The sequence below is a fragment of the Dendrobates tinctorius genome, unplaced genomic scaffold, assembly GCF_039654945.1.
Source record: "Dendrobates tinctorius isolate UK_male_01 unplaced genomic scaffold, ASM3965494v1 ptg000004l, whole genome shotgun sequence".
In the NCBI taxonomy this organism is placed as follows: domain Eukaryota; kingdom Metazoa; phylum Chordata; class Amphibia; order Anura; family Dendrobatidae; genus Dendrobates; species Dendrobates tinctorius.
In genome coordinates this window covers 742,969-763,162 of record NW_027361672.1, presented here as the reverse complement: position 1 = coordinate 763,162, position 20,194 = coordinate 742,969, and the positions used below count along the sequence as shown (strand labels likewise).

General features: G+C 47.2%; 1 protein-coding gene across 2 annotated transcripts in view; it reads right to left on the bottom strand.

The window, feature by feature from the left end:
- The window catches only part of KDM1B (lysine demethylase 1B), a 132,340-nt gene that overhangs the window by 18,529 nt on the left and 93,617 nt on the right, over positions 1–20,194 (bottom strand). For both annotated transcript variants that reach the window (XM_073566101.1, XM_073566100.1), the window contains 2 exons: positions 3,287–3,403; positions 2,484–2,609 (listed from right to left, as the gene is read on the bottom strand). In XM_073566101.1, coding sequence (XP_073422202.1) covers positions 2,484–2,609; positions 3,287–3,403 — 243 coding nt within the window. The remainder of the gene's footprint in view (positions 1–2,483; positions 2,610–3,286; positions 3,404–20,194) is intronic.

The following is a 20,194-nucleotide window of genomic DNA, read 5'->3' as shown; positions in this document are numbered from 1 at the left end:
GGCCATATTGGTTAGGATCTCATCCCTTGGCACCTTATTTCTCAGCTGATCCTCTACCTGCTGTAGCCAGATCATGAGAGGGGGGCAGTACATGTCCCCGCTATCGCTGGTTTTAATCCTCCTGCTGCCGCCTCCCAGATGTGTCTTAAGAATCCATCTGCTTTTTTGTCAAGCCGGTCTCTTAGTACACCAGAATCTTCTAAAGGCAGGGATAATTTTTTTGAGGACCTAGCCACAGCACCATCGATTTTAGAGATTTTTTCCCAGGTCTCGAGTCTCTCCTCAAAGGGGTACCTCCTTTTAGATGAGGAAGGTAAGGTACCCGACCTTTCTCTATTAGCGATTTCACTTTTGTATTAACAGGGAAGGTGTGCTGTCTTTTTTCCTCCAGTCCTCCAAACATAACATCCTTTAAGGATCTCGGTGTTTTATCCTCTTTTAGGCCCATTGGAGCTTTATCCAGTCTCTCCACATCCTCGGCTGGAAAGCACGGTTGGCCCCCTACATCACTGTCTGAGGAGGAGTCCGAGGACTGGGGAGAGGGGGACGGAGATCTTTCACGATCATCCCCACCCAGAGAGGCTTCAGAGTCCGTAAGTATCATACGGCTTTTCTTGCCCCCTTTTTTAAGGGCTGCCTTTAAGGAACTTTCTACTTCCACCCTTATTATGGCCCTAAGTCCGGTGGCGAAGTCAGGGGTCTCTTCCAGTATTGTCTTACTAAAAGTCAGGGCAGAGTTTCTTCTGCTACTGAACTGTTAGCGGGACTTTGCAAAGGGAACACGCCTTGTTCTTTGTTTTGGTCCTAGCTTTACTCGACCCCGGTAATCAAGCCGAAAATATGGATCCCATTACCATAAGGGTGACATTCACGTAGATCACTCACCACCGCTGTCAATCAAGGGTACCAGATTCAGAGGCTGATCAGAGGCCCATACAACGTCCCATCTGGATATGAGGAGTCCTGTGACCTCTTGTCAGGGCGATTGCTGCTCCTACCACTCGAGCGGCTGCTCCTCCTGGTATGCTGGTGACCAGGCAATACATCAGGTGAGCGCTCCTGCTGCAACATCTTCAGACACAAGCACCTCTTCTGTGGTCATCCCTCCTTAAGAGGGATCCACTGCGCTCTCCACCTCCTCCGGTGCCCATAAAAGTGCCCCCCTACTGCCAGGACACATTCAGCCGGCCGGCTTTTTTTCCCCTGGGCGCCGCCATATTGGATCCGGCGCCGCCTACTGACGTCACACAAACACACCACTTCCCCAGCATGCCCTGTGCGCGACACCAGCCACGCGTTACCGGGAAGGGGCTGCCCCTCCTTGAGCTACAGACCGCCGGCAGAAGGGGGAGGGCGGCGCGGCAGCCATGTAAGATCCCCAGGACCCCTGACTGTGCTGCACCCACGCCCTCTCGTACGTCGAGGCCCCCAGGACAGCGCTTCCACAACCTGAAGGCCGGCATACAGGCGTCCTGCCTGTTCTTCCAGGGCTGGGACAGGCGTTGGCAAGTAGAAAAAAGAAAAAAAATAATTTAAAGGGAATCTGTCACCCATTTTTTTGACATATCATGTAAAGATATCATTCAATTGTGTGTTACATAAGTATTGTAGTAGTACTTTTGATCCCCCCTGTCCCAACACCTTTGATGAATAAAAACCTTTTTTTTATCACTCTTGCGATGTATGTAAATCACCGCGGTCCGGTCCAATAGGCGTGGCTTATTCTCCTTTCCCCCCCCCCCCCCACCTCCATGGCTTGCTGGATGTAATTTCATCTGTGAATATCACAGATGCTGTTGTGTATTCGCGCCTGCGCATTGAAAAGGCTGCTCGCGCTTGCGCAGTATGCTTTGCCCAGCTGTGGGCAAAGCATATAATCAGTACTGCGCATGCGCCGGTATTTTTCCCTACCGTCTATGACCAGAAGTCTTCACATGCAAGACACACTCTTCCTGGACGCCGGATACCTGAGTAAAGCCCTGCGCATTACACCGGAAGCTGAGGAAGAAAATCATCTATTGAACCACTTTCTTCCTCAGCATCCGGTGTAATGCGCAGGGCTTTACTTGGGTTTTTTTATTTTTTAAATGAAGAAAAAAAACAAAAAAAAAAAAAAAACTGCTTGGAAACATGGGATTTCTGAAAACAAAAAAAAATGGAAATTAGCAAATCACTTGGCGCAACCTCAGTCCATGGTCGATGTCAGTGATGTCTGGACGTAATCAAGAGCAGCATGAATTTCATGAACTCCTGGATTCTACGGTGCACAGATGATGACGCACCAGCCTAGCAAATCATAAACTGAGCCTGGCATGCTGAAAGGTATGCTGAAAAGTAGGGAAATCCGCACAGCCAGGGAGGACTCACCAGTACCATGAACTGGGGTAGTGCAAAGCTATTCGATCATTTAGAACGAAAACGGTTTAGTGCCTATGGCAGGGTTCACAAAGGATGTAGACTCGTGTAACAAAGATTATACATACCTGTGGATCCATGTCGTAAAACACGCCAAACAGACCACGTTTACTAGAGTCTGGGGGAATGTGACCAAAGAAATCGGCATCATGAATTTTACTGTCCCAAAACCTGTGAGGAAACTGCAAGCCAATCTGAAAATAAAGCACAAAAAGCTGGTTTACAGACAGGCTCGGCCATTTCACATTTGCATTTAGTATGCGATAAAATATATTCGTTGATTTTAAGTAGCTTCCAACGAATACAGCAGATATAGAAAACAGCCATCAACAGCAGTCCATCCATTTAAAAAGATGTAGCATCTTTTGGGTTTCTTGTGACCCCAGTGAATAAGGCTGCTGTGGATGAGACCATTTAGTCTTTTCTGACACCCCTAATCAAGTCTATGGATAGGGACAAGGTATGCTTGTCTCGTTATTCAGGCAAAAGCCTAAACTAAAACCACTTTGATCACAGGAAAAGTGGAAGTGCCAGAAGCCCCACCTACCTGTCTTTCCAAACTTTGTTGGTGGATGACATGTAGATAGCAAAAGGTTGTCATGGGACTAGCCAAGTGGCATTTTCTTTTCATGTACGGCACTTCCCCCCCAAAATCCCATTAAATAAATAAAAAAAAATAAAAAAAATAAAAAAAAAAATTCCAACCAGGTTCTACCCCCCATCAAGCATGCTCGGTGTTCACAGGTACAAAGAAAGTAATGTAGGACCGGCAAATATGCATAAGGGAGACCGACCAATGCAGCAGAACCACTGAGGTACTCGTAAACTATGGACGCCATGATTATACAAACTTTAATAACAAACAACCTACCTTCTCAATAATTCCAGCTCCAAGGCAATTTATGGCTTTAACCTTTTTTTCTGGTAGAGGAGGATTAAAGTGAATAACATTTTTCTGAAGTAGTGCAAGGGGAACTGTGACCAGAACCTGCAGAAATGTGTCATTTGGAAAAAAAAAAAAAGTCAATTTTAGAATAATGGAGATGCACTTTTGGCTAAAAGAGACTAACAACTATCATTGTAAAAACAGCCAAAAAGAACTCAACTAATAATTTGCATTAACCATTTGATAACACTTGTCTTTTGAGCTTTGAGGCCATGTTTTTTTATGTTTTTTTCCCCAGTTGACAAAAACTTACAATTTTTCCAACTGTATGGCAATAATGGGGGCTGTGAGAGATTATTGGCACATTTAATATATTGTTGCTATTCGTAATTGCATTATCTTAGGGTACATATGATGCATTGAAAAACATACTGACAATTATTTTTAGGTGAAGGTAAAATAGAAAAAAAAAATCTAAGTTACTCACAGGTAATAAGAGGGTTTATTGGTACTTACCGTAAAATCTTTCTTGAAACCTTCATTGGGGGACACAGGTAACCATGGGTGTATGCTGCTGTCACTAGGAGGCTGACACTGCAAAAAAAGGAAAATAGCTCCTCCTCAGCAATATACACGCACGTCGGCCAACATGGTACAACAGTAAGGGACAGTGCTGTGTCCCCCCAATGAAGGCTCAAAATTCCCTCTTTATCGCTTCATTGGGGGACACAGGTAACCATGGGACGTCCAAAAGCAGTCTCAAGGGGGCGTGGCCTGAGGGAGATGTGAGTGGACGCGTGCTGAAGGAGCTCCCGCTCGATATAGGACAGTTTGATAGATTGCAGCCACTAGTTAGCTGTCAAATTCACATTCCTTGGAGAGGGTGCTGACCCTGACCGCAGGCTCTGTAAATCAGGAGTGCATGAACAAATGGCAGGGAAGAAAGGAGGCAGAAGGCCGGCAGGGCAGTCGGAGAAGAAAGCACAAGATGGCGCTGGCGGGGAGGACGTAATGATTGCGGGACCGGAGGAAGATGGGGGAATCCCCAAGAAGTCAGATGCCGCGTCTAATCTACGGAGGTTCGCCAGGCTGGAGGAAGACACGCAGAGCCCGGAAGATGCAGGTGGAGGTCAGCCTGCGGAGAAGACAGAGGAATCTGGTGTGTAGGAGGGTGAGGAGAGTGACTGCGGGAGCCGGGAGGAAGAGCAAGGAACCATGAGGTGGGAGAGAGGAGGTGAGCTGGAGAAATGTTAGCGGCAAATGGGGGGGGTGGGGATCCCACATTAAAAGACTTGTTCAGGCTGGCACTGCACTCTCACACTACTATTACTGAGGTGGCAGCACAGCTGGGGGTCCTGCAGGCCAGTATGTCTAAGTTACAACACTCTATGCATGTCACTAAGGAGAGGATGGGGGAAGCTGAGAACCGTATTAGCACTGTGGAAGATACTATTGCAAAATCTGACAAGCAGCATCAGCGTATGGCCACTGCAATATCAGCTGTGCAGGCAAAGACTGATGACCTAGAAAATAGGTCAAGACGCAACAATGTGCGGATCATTGGGGTGCCGGAAAAAAAACGAAGGCTCTGCGCCCACCGAGTTCTTTGAACAGTGGCTGTTAAACACTATTGGCCAGAATAACCTGTCCCGTTTATACGCAGTGGATAGAGCTCACCGCGTTCCCACGTTTCCCCTCCCCCCGGTCATCCTCAAAGACAGGTGCTTGTCAAGGTTCTGCATTATCGGGGCAGGAATGCTATTCTTCACTTTTCCATGAATCATCCGGACCTGAAAATCAACGGTTCAAGGATTTCCATTTACCCGAACTTCTCTATGGAGGTTAAAAAGCAAAGGACCAAATTTGTTGACATTAAGAAGAGGTTGAGAGCTCTGGGTGTGCCGTACGCAATGCTATATCCGGCTAAACTAAGAGTGGTCGATGAGGACATTGTCCATTTCTTCCCGGATGCAAAGGAGGCCCTCAACTGGCTGGACAGCAACAAGATGCGTCTCCGCAAGGCGAATTCTAAGGACTCCGCTGGCTGACTGAGCTGACTTGTCCTTTAATCGGGACGGGACTTGTCCTTTAATCGGGACGGGATCCTACAAATATCCGCTCTTCCTTCCTGTATACCTTTTTCTCAGGAGGAGGACCCTCCCACATTTTGGGAAATAATCTTGCTGTGCTTTGGAGGGGGAGGGAGAAATTTTCCTACCCCTTTCTATTTTTCTAGTTCACATGTTCTAGACATGTTGAAGGTATTTATCAGAAAGTTAATGTGAATGTTTTATGGTTAACTGTTGAGAATTGTTTGGCTGCAATCACTAGTCATATGCAACTCCCAAAGGCTGGGGAGTAAAGCGGGCTTGCTTCGGTGAAATGGATACTCTGAATCGGATAAAGTACGCCCTCTCCTCCGTGACACCTGGAGGAGATGGAAAGCTTGAGTTGGGTGAAGTTTGGGTATTGTGTGGGTGGGGAGGGAGGAGGGAATGTTAAATTATTGTCTATGTCACACAGGTTTGAGTGGAGACAGCCTTACTAATTCACAATTGTGGAAATGGATGGCACGGTATTTGGGGTTGCAGGGTAATGGCGGATAAAATAAAGATAATAAGCTGGAACGTTAGGGGGTTGGCGTCCGGAGTAAAAAGACAGGCAATGTTTACGTTCTTGCTCGATGCCAAACCTGCAGTCATAGGCTTGCAAGAAACCCACTTGATAGAGAGTAGAACGCATCTTCTTAAAAAAAAAAAAAAGGTGGCTGCAGGCGGGGTATCATGCAACATATTCCTCATACTCACAGGGGGGGGGGAATCAGTATTCTTGTTCGCACAGGTATGCCTTTTGAACAGTGTAAAGTGATTATAGACCCGCTGGGACGGTTCGTATGCTTGCTATGTAAATTGTCTGGTATATTGTTACTGATCTCGATATACTGTATATCCCTCCGCCGTATTGTGGGAAATTGCTGTACAAGGTCATGGAGGTAGTGGGCGATTTCCCGGGGATTCCCTTTTTGATAATTGGCGACTTCAACAATGTTCCGGATGCCCGTTGGGACAGGGGTGGTCGGGAGGCACGGAGATCGGGTGGTTACTGCACCCCCTTTGGGGCGGTTCTGAAGGAGACTGCACTAATAGTCATATGGAGAATCCATCACCCCGGAACCTATAAGTACTCCTGCTTCTCGCCCGCCTCTGCCTCGCTGTCCAGGATTGATCTGGCTCTGGGGAATGGTCCGATGTTAAGTCTAGTGGGTGAGGTAACTTATTTGGCTAGAACTCTGTCGGATCACTCGCCTATGTGCGTGGTGCTTCAGGGGCAGGGCTCAGAGTTTTCTAGGAGACCCCTGTGGAGGCTAAATCCGTTCTGGCTCCAGCTGATTGATCTGGACGGCCATGTGGGGGCTGACCTGACAGTTCTTCAAAATGAATATGGGCTCGGCATTAATGGTATGGGAAACCATGAAGGCCTACTTTAGAGGGCTGTGCATTAAAGACATATCGCTAGTTAAGACCGAGACGGCGGGCAGGAGAGACCAGGAATTGATTAGGTCATTAGAGGGAGCAGAGGCAGAGGCGGCACTAATTGAGGAGCAAACCCCTGAGGCTTGGGACCGTTTGAGATCAGCGCAGAAAGAGGTTTGTAATAGGACTATGAAAACTGCGGAGAGGAAAAGGCTGTTCTGCACAATGAAGTTTTTCAAGGAGGGAGAGAGAGCAGGTCACCTTCTGTCCAGGGTGGTGGCGGCCCATAGGGAATCGGCGTATATTGCTAAATTAAAGGGGAGAGACGGATGTGAGCACACAGGCAGTAGGGCCATACTGGAGGTGATGATGGGATTTTACTCCAATCTGTACCAGTCACACATGCAGCCGTCGGAGGAGGAAATCGATAACTTTTCAGTGGGGGTGCAGCTTCCACGACTCTCACTAGCGGAGCAGAGGCTTCTTGAGGAGCCCTTTGATATGGAAGAACGTGAAGCAGCTCTGGCCTCTGTACCTAGTGACAGTATCCCAGGGGAAGTCTACAAAAAGTACAAGGAGGTGTTGCTTCCCAAGTTGATGGAGGTTTACTCTGCAGGTTTGGCGGGGGGGGGGGGGGGAGCTGCCCCAGTCCATGCGAGAGGCGATAATTGTTGTCCTACCAAAGCAGGGAAAAGATTTGACGGACCCAGCTTCATTTCGACCGATCTCTTTGTTGACCACTGACTAAGTTATTGACCAAAATGCTGGCAAACCGACTTAACAAGGTCATCGAATCCCTAATTCACCAAGACCAGTCAGGGTTTATGCCCAATAAATCCACAGATATAAATCTCCGGCGATTATACTTCAACATGCAGGCGGGGGCGGATAACGTGGGACAGAGGGTAATAATTTCCCTAGATGCCGCTAAGGCATTCGACAGTGTGGAGTGGAGGTATTTGTGGGCGGTAATGAGAACCATGGGATTTGGTGATCAGTTTGTGAGTTGGGTGCGTTTGCTATATACATCCCCTAGTGCTAAAATACGGGTTAATGGTTTGCTGTCTGAGAGTTGCTCCCTATATAGGGGAACGAGGCAGGGGTGTCCCCTGTCTCCCCTGCTGTTTGCGATTGCGCTAGAGCCGTTAGCGGCAAAGATTCTGGGGAACTACGGATATCTGGGGATTCCAATATGACTGCCACGTAGAGAAAGTGGCTTTATACGCGGATGATGTGCTGCTGTTTCTGGCTGACCCGAGCGACTCCCTGAGTTCGTCTATGGTAGTTATTGGTAAATTCGGCTCTATTTCTGGACTGACTATCAACTGGGATAAATCCGTGTTGCTTCCCGTGGACTCGGCTGCTCCCCTAACGTTAGACCCTGGGACCCCTTTGAGGGTGGTTAGGGAGTTTAAATATTTGGGCATTGTGGTCTCGGCTAAATTGGAGGGAGGAATATGAACGGCTCAATCTTACCCCCCCTTATCAATAAGTTTCTACAAAAAATTGGAGCATGGAAGAAACTATTCCTGTCTGTGGCAGGTAGAGCAAATTTATTAAAAATGATCCTCATGCCCCAGCTCCTATATATACACACACTTCATAATACGCCTGTCTGGCGCAAAATAAATTCTACCGGATTGATTATCTTTTCCGGGACTTGATCTGGAAGGGTAGTAGGGCACGCATTAAACTTGAACATCTACAGAGGTCAAAAGAGGAGGGGGGCCTGGCAATCCCAAACCCGTGGGTTTATTATGTGTCATCCCAATGTCAGCATATGGTGGAGTGAGGGTAGCCAACTCAATCTACGTCGACCGGGAAGGTCCTTGAGTTTATAGTGGGCAGAAGTCCGTTGCTGGCTAGTCTAGAGGCTGGTAGGTTCCGGGTGAACCCTAAAAGGCTCCCGACGATCGCTATGGTGGATAAGATTTGGCAAAGAGTTAGACAATGGAGGGGCATTATGGAGTTCACGCGCTTTTCCTCGGTTTGGTTTGATCAATGACTGGGGGAGTTAATACGTCTGAGGGGATTTGCTCAATGGAGAAGGGTCGGGATATGGTTTGTGTCATAACTGTTGGTTGACTGCATGCTTAAGAATTTTGACGAGATCAGGAGGGAGTTCCCTCTGAGTCAATCCCTCTTTCAATATCTGCAGCTGCGGCATGCAGTCGATCGACAGCTTAAAACATCAAGAATAGTGGTGCAATCAGATGTGATGGTGAATCTTATAGGGTCATTGAGGGGCACTAAGGGTTTCATCTCCCTCGTAAATAGGGTTTTTTTGGATTCATTCCTAGTAAGGCACCCGACTAAGTCCAGAGAAAAATGGGAAGAGGATGTGGGACCAATCTCGGACTCTCAGTGGGAGAGCGTGTTACAATTCATCCCCAAGGTCTATATGAGTGAAGCCAGGAGAGTCTCACAACTCTACCTATCACATAGGGTATACAGGACCCAGATTTGGATGAAGAGGGCGGGATTCTTTCTGCCCGCGTTGCTCTGAGGATGGGGCATATCTCCTACATATGATGTGGTCCTGCCCTGCCCTACAGAACTTTTGGGTACAAACACTTAATTTGACTAAGGAGGTAATGGGAGTGGATCTTATAAGGAACCCGCCGACGTGTGTATTGGGATGCATGGAGGATATTGCAGCTGATGAGTGGGGGAAGCTGACCATAGCCAGAATCCTACATGCTGCCAGAAAGCTCATTGCGGCCCACTGGTTAGATGACAAACCGCCAGTTAGACAGGAACTGATTAATAAAGGTTAACTTTATTGTTTTGATGGAACAGAACATATATGTGAAAAGAGGTCAACACATGCAGTTTGAGAATGTGTGGGGTGGCTGGATGGAGCACCCAGGCCTGGCTTCGGAGGCTCTTATGAGAGAAAGAATGCATCCACCTACGCGCCCTTGACCCTCTGTGATGGTACTTTAAACAGGGATCTTTAGTGGCTGTCTCGAAAAAAAGTTTCAAAATGTGACATGGTGTGTGATAAGTGCAATGATTTAAAGGGATGGGGTTAGGGTAGGGGATTTAGGATGCAAGTACAATTATATCGCCTGTCAGGTTGAACATGGTTTATATTATATGCTAAAGTTAAATGTATTGTCAAAGTTTCATGCTGACAATTTTTAAATAAAAATCAGCTTGTGGAGGGACTTTTCCAGTGGATGAACCGGCGAAGGACAGAGAAGGACGGACTAGGTCCTCATTGGTGTGGAAGGCAGCAACTACCTTGGGCAAAAAGGAACGAACAGGCCAAAGGACTACCTTGTCCTGGTGCAGCATCAGGAAAGGAGAACAAGATAATGTTGCTAGTTCGGAAACCCTCCTGATAGATGTGATGGCTATAAGGACGGACACTTTCCATGACAGGAGAGAGAACGAGATATCCCGGATGGGCTCAAAGGGAGCACGCTGAAGAGCGCCGAGAACAAGATTGAGATCCCATGGATCTACCGAAGGATGAAAAGGTGACACCAGGTGAGCGACAACCTGAAAAGAGGTCTTCACCTGGGAACGGGAAGCCAGATTTCTCTGGAAGAGAATTAACAGGGCGGACACCTGTCCTTTAAAGGTACTGAGGGAGAGGCCCAAGTTAAGACCCGCTTGAAGAAAACCGCGGACGGAAGGAAGAGAGAATAAAATTGGAAACAAACTGTTTTCCCTCACACCACCAAAAGAAAGCCTTCCAACATCTGTGGTAGATGCGTGAGGATGCTTGTTTTCTTGCCTTAATCAGTCTGGATAACCTCGTGAGAAAACCCAGCTTCCTTCAGTACTGCGGCTTCAATGGCCATGCCGTTAAACTCAGAATGAGGACTCGGGTGGAAGAGGGGGCCTTGTGAGAAAAGATCCGGACGGTCTGGAAGCCTTCAGGGGATGTCCATGAGCATGTTCATGAGCTCCGCATACCAGGCCCGTCTTGGCCAGTCTGGAGATATCAAGATAACGGGAATTCCTTCTACCTTTATCCCTTTCACGACTCTCGGAATCAAGGGGAGAGACGGGAAAAGATAAGGTAGCTGAAACTGGGACCATGGGATCATTAGTGCATTGTAACCGATGGCCATCGGATCCTGGGACCTGGCTACGAACTGAGAAGCCTTGTGTTTCATCCGAGATGCCATTAGGTCGACATCCGGAGTGCCCCATCTCTTGAATATTTGGTTGAAGACGGTGGGATTGAGAGACTACTCACCTGATGCTAGGCCCTGACTATTCAGAAAATCGGCTGCCCAATTTTCCACCCCTGAAATGTCAACGGCTGATATGGTAGGGATGTGACGTTGCGCCCATCGCAGAATTTTTGTCACTTCCATTATGGCCTGTTTGCTGCAAGTCCCTCCCTGATAACTCATGTAGGCCACGGCGTTGTCTGACAATGCGGACCGGCTTACCCGCGAGGAAGGACTGCCAGCGGAGAAGGGCAAGAAAGATCGCCCTGATTTCCAAGAGATTGATGGGCAGAAGAGCTTAATGAATGCTCCAGCGACCCTGCCGGTGCGATGAAGGAAGACCGCTCCCAAGCCTAAGAGACTGGCATCGATGGTGATGACCTGCCACCAGAGTGGGAGAAACAACCTCCCGTGCAAGACTGAGGCAGATAACGTCCACCAAGTCAGAGATTGCCTCACTTTGAAGGGCAGAAGAACCGGACGATCCAGGGAGGCTCTTTTTCTAGTTCCAGGCAGACAAGAGGACCGACTGAAGAGGACGGGAGCGGAACTGGGCGTAAGACACAGCTTCCATGGAGGCAACCATCTTCACAAGAACCCTCATGCAGGACCGTAAGGGTAGAGGGGCTGGTCGCCTTAGAGAGCGGATTCCCTGGCGGAGAGATGAAAACTTCTCCTTCAGAAGGAAGACACGGGCTTGGGATGTGTCGAACTCCATACCCAGGAACACCAATCGCTGGACTGGGGTCAGGGATGATTTCGCTCTGACTATCCAGCGGGATGGCCCCTTGATCAGGAGATCGTCCAGGTAAGGGATTATGCTGCCTTGACTTTCGTGAACACTCTGGGGGCAGACGCCAGGCCGAAAGGAAGGGCCGTGAACCGATAATGATCCTCCTGGATTGCAAACCGAAGGAATCTCTCATGCTGCACACACAGGAATGTTGACATAAGCATCCTGGATGTCTACAGACCAAAGAAATTCTCCCAGCTCCATGGAGGTAATCACTGAACGCAAGGACTTCCATCCTGAAGTGGCGGATCCGAACGTGGCGATTCAACCATTTGAGACTTAAGATCGGATGGAGAGATCAGTCTTTTTCCGGGACTACAAACAGGTTGGAGTAGAACCCTGAATACCGTTCATTCCAAGGAACGGGAACGATTACCACTGAGAGAAGGAGGGAAGAGATAGCCTGAAGAATCCCTGGGACTTGAGAGGAGAGTTTTGGTGGGCAAGAAGGAAAGAAACATCTGCCTGGGGGGGGGGGGGGGGGAGAGAAAATTTGATCTTGTACCCGGATGTAACTATTTCTCGGACCCAGGCATCGACCACTGACAACCATGCGTTCTTGAAGAGAAGAAGCTGGCCACCCACCCTGGAAAAAATTTCCAGATGGAGATGACCCATCACTTAGAGGACCTGTGAGAGTGGGACCCTGAGGGCTTGGAGGAGCGGCCTTTTGGCTTCCAGTGAGGCACAGGTTTGAAGGATGATTTCCTTCTCTCCCCTGGGGCTGAAGAGCTATCCTGTTGGGAGGAAATCCCGGATGAGAAGGATCGAAAGGAAAGAAAGGGCAGGGGCCCTTTCCTATTGAAAGGGACGTTTGGGCTTTGACTGGGGAAGAGAGGTACTCTTCCCCACGGTAGCGTCCGAAATTATTTGGCCGAGCTTGGCCAGATTAGTGAGTGACTTCTTGGACGTCGGATCTGCATTTCACGCCTTCAACCAAAGGATGCGGCGTATAGCAATACTGTTACTGTTCGCTCTGACGGAACAGCCAGCCGCATCCAAAGAGGAGGCCAGAAGATATTTACCGGCATGAGCAATCTGGTCTGCCAAATCCGCCAGCACCTCCGGAGGAGCCGATGCTACGATGCCCTGGAGAAGTATTTTGGCCCAGGCAGAGAAAGATTTCGCCACCCAAGTGGACGCAAAGCTGGGGCAGAGGGAGGCACCAGTCGCTTCAAAAGCAGGTTTGGCCAAAGACTCAATCTGCCTGTCCGTGGCGTCCTTAAGAGATGCACCATCTGGCAGAGGCAGAACTGTGTTTGCGGACAGGCGAGAGACCAGCGGGTCCACCTTAGGGGACTCTGCCCATTTGCCAACAAGGTCTGGACTAAAGGGATACAGAATGTCCGTTTCCTTCCGGGGAAACACTTCTCGGAATGCTCTCAGTGTTTGACCATAGTCGCTTCAAACTCTTATGATTGGGAAAAGTCCAAGGAGGACGTTTTGCCCATTTAAAAGAAACGGAGTGCTCTTGAGCAGGAGCCTCATCCTATTTTAAGGGTTTAAATAATAGCCAATATAAGACTATCCACCATGTCCTGCAAGCTTGGAGTCTGGTCCAAATCAGACTCTGATACGGACTGGGAATCCATGTCTGCCCCAAACGCCTCCGAGGAGGAGGTATGGGAAGATGCAGAGGTGCCCGGGGACCTGGATAAAGCCCTCTTTCTAGACACTGTTCCCGATTTGTCCCTGCGAAGGTCGTTTTCAGGTGCGTGCAAATTGCCCTGGGAGGCGTTCGGAGCACTGATGGCAGCAGATAGATTTGGAAGACGCTCCAGGGCCTGGACCAGGCACTGCAATATTTTAGGCAGGACCGAGACCGACTGAGACATGGCAACAGCCCACTCCGGGGATGGTGGGGGGTATACTTTCATCCCGGGTGTTAGGGTGTTCCTGTAGCGCAGACATATTGGAAGGACTGCAGGACCGGCAGAAAGGGAACAGCTGACCTGAAGGCCACTTTAATTGACAGCGGGCGCAGGCGTGATGAATTACCGTGGGATTAGAGGGGAAACGAGAAGCCCCTGCAGTGTAGGGCATAGGTCAAACCTAGGGATACTGCTGAAGAGGACTATAGAGGCAGAGGCGAGGGAAGGGTCAGAGCCTACCAGATGCAGCGATGATCATCAGATGACTGATGGAATGATGTGTCCCCCTTGAACGATGGATCTTCCCCAGTGAGAGGGCGCAGGATGAGGCAGGAAAGGCGGCGCTTCCAGAAGACGATGCGAACTGTCAAAGCAGGGGATGTAAAATGGCCCCAGGGACGCAGATGCAGCAGCACACTGCGGAACGGTGGGCGTGGCTTATGTGCCAGCTGGTAAAAGTGAAAGGGATCTGATAGCTCTGAAGATCTGCTAGCTAGCAAAAATGAAAGCGCCCTTGCCATTGGAGGATGCCCAAGGGGGCATGACCAGACCGGGACATACGCCAGGGAAGAGGGAGCTTACGCTGGGGGGAATATAATAAAATTTTGGCGCCAAGGGACACGCGCAGCACAGGAGGGGAACCACAAAGAGCGCAAAAACAAGCGCTCTGTTGGGAGTGTGCCCTGATGTAGGGGGCGCTGTTGGGCGGGAAAAATGGTCGTGGGTAAGAAGGATGCCGGTCCCTATGGAGGGTGCTCTGCAGTGTGCGCTTCTGGAAAGGAGAGGCACGGGGTAGCTGCTGAAAAAGACACTCGAGCGCAAGATAGTCATGGCTGGAGGAGGTTCCCGTGAGGGGAAAAAACAAAGAGGGTCTGCATGGTGTCCTTAGTTAAGGACCGAAATGAGGACGGATCCTACCTGCGCCCTGGGGAAGGAAACATACCTACCAGCAGGTGAGTCCACAATTCCTCTTCACAGCTGAGGATCACACCAGGAGCCCTCGGGTGGGAGAGGGTCACTGGCGTCTGAGATCCTCCTTCCCGCACCGTCCCCAGACGGTGCAGAACATGGCCTCAACCCCTCACAAGAAGGGGGAAAGCCACCGATGGTGACCACCGTCTTCCTCTCAGCCCTCTCCGAGCAGAGGGGTGAGGAGGGGAAAAGGCAAGGACTGGTCACCGGTAATCGCCCTGAAGCACCCGTAAGGGTGACAGGGGATAAAGTCCTGCCTGCGGGTCCGAGAGTGGGCGATGTGGGTGACACCACACTGCTCTCTCTGTAGCATATGTACGGGAAAACAGGGTGAAACATTACACCCTGTTACCCTAGACGATGAACCTGAAAAACAGAGAAAAGATTAATAAATTCAAATAGGGTACCTGCAAGGGAAAAAACTGCGGATCTGGGAACAGATCCAGGTCCGCCTCCTACAGACACTAAGCTTAAACTGAGCTGCTTTGTGCCTGTCGGTGGGTGTATTATGCTGAAGAGGAGCCATTTTCCTTTTTTTTTTTTTGCATATTGTCAGCCTCCTAGTGACAGCAGCATACACTCCATGGTTACCTGTGTCCCCCAATGAAGCGGTAAAGAAAATAGGATTTTCCAGAGCCCATGACAGCACCACCTGAGAGAAGACCTGCCCAACCAGAACAGGAGCCCCACCTCTCCCCACGCATCAGTTGTGTTACAAAGCACGAGATGACCTCTACATAGTTATATACACATACCTACACCACACTCAATCTAATTACATAACTTAATAGTGCATCCACAAACGGTGATAGGGGAAGCATAAGATGCTGTCATGGGCTCTGGAAAATCCCATTACCGGTCAGTAACTTCAATTTTTCCCTTCAACCATGACAGCACCACCTGGGAGATTTATAGAAAAAAACCAATTCACCTTAGGGAGGGACCACCGCTTGCAGAACCATTCTACCAAAGGTTAGATCAGTTGAGAAGTCCAGCCAATAATATCTATAGAAGGTTGAAGGAGAGGACCAAGTTGCTGCCTTAAATATTTGGTTGATACATACCTATATGCATTCCTACTTCTCTACCCAAAAGATTGCAATTGGAATGAGCTTTTATACCTTCTGGAACTGACAAATTGCTGTCACAATAATCTACTTTAATGGCCTCCCTAATCCATCTGGGTACGGTGCCCTTTAATACTTATAAACCACTTCCTAGGCCCCTGTAAAGACACAAACAACGATTTGGGTTTCCTCCATCCTTTAGTTGCTTCCATATTTTCAATTAGGGCCTTTTTAACATCCAGTGTGTGCAACAGCTCCGGTCTTGGGTTTCCACAGCTATTACAAAAGGAGGGAAGTATAATTTCTTGACTTCTATGGAATCTCCTAACTACCTTTGGTAGGTAGGATCAGGTCTCAAATTTATCCCATCTTCTAAAATGTATACTGTCTGGGGGGATTAATCGACAAAGCCTGAAAATCACTGATCCTACGGGCTGATGTTAACTAGGATTACGACCTTTAAAAAGTGAGATTCCACATAAGGGTCTTCCCTTAGGTTCAGAGAGTAGAACCTGTCCACTGTCCTGTTCCTCGCTGGTGAACAAATCTATGTCTGGGAACCCTCACAGACCTTTGCCGGAACACTGCTGGGTTTAGGGATCGTTCCCCCATCTTAATTTATTTCAGGAATTCTGCCTTGTCGTTCTCCCTCCCCTTTATGTATAATGTCAGAGAAGAGAGGTGTTGTTCCACTATCCGAATTATATGCCCAGTTGTTTCCATCAAGGAGCTAGATCTTGTTCCCTCTTGATGGTTTATATATGCCACCGTCTGATTGGTCAACAGTATGTGAATGTGACGCCCCTGAATGACAAAGAAGTTTTTTTTTTAAATCAGATACAGTGGGGCAAAAAAGTATTTAGTCAGTCAGCAATAGTGCAAGTTCCACCACTTAAAAAGATGAGAGGCGTCTGTAATTTACATCATAGGTAGACCTCAACTATGGGAGACAAACTGAGGAAAAAAAAAAATCCAGAAAATCACATTGTCTGGTTTTTTTTCATTTTATTTGCATATTATGGTGGAAAATAAGTATTTGGTCAGAAACAAAATTTCATCTCAATACTTTGTGATATATCCTTTGTTGGCAATGACAGAGGTCAAACGTTTTCTGTAAGTCTTCACAAGGTTGCCACACACTGTTGTTGGTATGTTGGCCCATTCCTCCATGCAGATCTCCTCTAGAGCAGTGATGTTTTTGGCTTTTCGCTTGGCAACACGGACTTTCAACTCCCTCCAAAGGTTTTCTATAGGGTTGAGATCTGGAGACTGGCTAGGCCACTCCAGGACCTTGAAATGCTTCTTACGAAGCCACTCCTTCGTTGCCCTGGCGGTGTGCTTTGGATCATTGTCATGTTGAAAGACCCAGCCACGTTTCATCATCAATGCCCTTGCTGATGGAAGGAGGTTTGCACTCAAAATCTCACGATACATGGCCCCATTCATTCTTTCATGTACCCGGATCAGTCGTCCTGGCCCCTTTGCAGAGAAACAGCCCCAAAGCATGATGTTTCCACCACCATGCTTTACAGTAGGTATGGTGTTTAATGGATGCAACTCAGTATTCTTTTTCCTCCAAACACGACAAGTTGTGTTTCTACCAAACAGTTCCAGTTTGGTTTCATCAGACCATAGGACATTCTCCCAAAACTCCTCTGGATCATCCAAATGCTCTCTAGCAAACTTCAGACGGGCCCGAACATGTACAGGCTTAAGCAGTGGGACACGTCTGGCACTGCAGGATCCGAGTCCATGGTGGCTTAGTGTGTTACTTATGGTAGGCCTTGTTACATTGGTCCCAGCTCTCTGCAGTTCATTCACTAGGTCCCCCCGCGTGGTTCTGGGATTTTTGCTCACTTTTCTTGTGATCATTCTGACCCCACGGGGTGGGATTTTGCGTGGAGCACCAGATCGAGGGAGATTATCAGTGGTCTTGTATGTCTTCCATTTTCTAATTATTGCTCCCACAGTTGATTTCTTCACTCCAAGCTGGTTGGCTATTGCAGATTCAGTCTTCCCAGCCTGGTGCAGGGCTACAATTTTGTTTCTGGTGTCCTTTGACAGCTCTTTGGTCTTCACCATAGTGGAGTTTGGAGTCAGACTGTTTGAGGTTGTGCACAGGTGTCTTTTTATACTGATAACAAGTTTAAACAGGTGCCATTACTACAGGTAATGAGTGGAGGAAAGAGGAGACTCTTAAAGAAGAAGTTACAGGTCTGTGAGAGCCAGAAATCTTGATTGCTTGTTTCTGACCAAATACTTATTTTCCACCATAATATGCAAATAAAATGAAAAAAAAAACAGACAATGTGATTTTCTGGATTTTTTTTTTCTCAGTTTGTCTCCCATAGTTGAGGTCTACCTATGATGTAAATTACAGACGCCTCTCCTCTTTTTAAGTGGTGGAACTTGCACTATTGCTGACTGACTAAATACTTTTTTGCCCCACTGTAAATGTTTGTTATGCAATAAAGTACAAAACAACAAGCATATTCAATCTGTCAACAATAGACAAGTTAAAGTTTTCAATATATTCCCCAATCCTTTCCCAACCCCCCTTCCATCTGTAAAGCACATATAGAACTATTTAAATAAGAGTACCCAATAACGCAGCATAGATCTTCTGAGGTCAGCACCTCTCTGCCCAGGGATTCCAAATTGTTTCAAAGGTACCAGCCCTTTTCCGTTTAGCGTATATACTCTTTTCTATACCCATAATGTAGTCAGACTGCCTATAGAACTCTTGCATTGTCGGTGGTTCTTCATTTATCCAACATTTGGCGATCAGTTTTCTTGCAATATACAATAGTCTAGCTATTGCTAGTTTATGGTAATTCGATACTCCGACCTCCTCTACTTACCCCAAAATACAAATCAGAGGGTCCCTTTCGATTTTACAGTTATATGCCCTAACAATTGCGGCCGTCACCTCCACCCAAAACATATTTATCTTTGGACATTGCCATAGCATGTGAACAATCCCAGCCCCTTCAGTCTGACACCTCTGGCATTCAGAGGTCTGTCTCAACCCGGCCTTGTACAGCCTATTTGGAGTCCTATACACTCTATGGAGCACAAACAACTGAGAAAGTCTGGCCGGTTCACTCAATGATAACTTAGGTATATATTCCATTATTGTTTCCCATTTATCTTTTTATATGTCCCCTGCCTCTCCCATTTCTCTTTTGCTTTAACTGGATATCTTTGTAGGAAGGCAAAGAGTAGGTCTATAATAGAAATAAATAAATATATATATATATATATATATATATATATATATATATATATATATATATATATATATATATATATACACATACACACACACATGCATACATACACACATACATATACATATACACACACACACACCTGAAACAACACCTCTCATTCCCCCTTTCGCGCAAATATAGTTTACAAGAATATCCGCCTGAACCTTCATATTACCTGTTTTACATTGGGTCCTGTAAGCATGGTGAAATTGCCTGTACTTTGAAACCTACAGATCTCTGGCAGCCCATAAACCTCCTGTAGCTTTTCAAAAGGTAACAACTCCTGCCCGTCCTGTACATGGCCAATGTAACATATACCCAAACCCTTCCTAATTTTAAAGTCTCCCATTTTAGCAAACTCCGGTAGATTATAATTTTGCCATATTGGAGAAAAATCAGTTACATATTCCCAGGGCTGTGGAGTCGGAGTCGTGGAGTCGGAGTCGGTGCTCATTTTGGTGGAGTCGGAGTTGGAGTCGGTATAAAATGGACCGACTCCGACTCCTAAAATATATAATAAATTGGGTACAGTAATTCAATGCAGGATGTGCTGAATATTTTTTCATAGGAATTTGGGAAAGTTATGAAATGTCCTATAAATGGCTGTTCTATTCCTGATCTAAGGCTACATTCACACACAGCGTTTTTCCTGTGTTTTTTGAGGATACGTTTTTCAGCTGCAAAAGCTGATCATCTATTTAAAAATCCGCATCACCTGAAAGGTTTTTGAGCTCATAGATAATGTTTTCAATAGCAAAAGCAGATTAGAAATCTGCTCTATCTATCCATTTATCCATATCTGTCTATCCATATCGTATCTGTACCAAAAAGAATGAAAACCGGGTAGTACACCAATATATATTCTGTTCTATCTAAATATCTTGATTATGGGATCATAAAAATGATTAAATGTCTGAGGTTCAGATTGTACTACAACAAATTTTTCACTTAAATATAAGCAATATGTGTGGGAGTCGGAGTCGGAGTCGTGGAGTCGGAGTCGGTGTAAGGGAAATTGAGGAGTCGGAGTCGGAGTCGCAGGTTTGGCTTACCGACTCCACAGCCCTGCATATTCCACCCCTCTAATCTTCTTGATTTCCTCCCACATCTTATGAATCAAACAAGTGGGGTGGATCGGTCCAAATTTCCTAAAGCTTCCTGCTTCCAGGCCCTGGATCAGTGGACTTCTATCTAAAACATGGGCTAAGACACTTTGTGATGACCCCATATTAACAATTTCTCTGCAGCCCCTTAT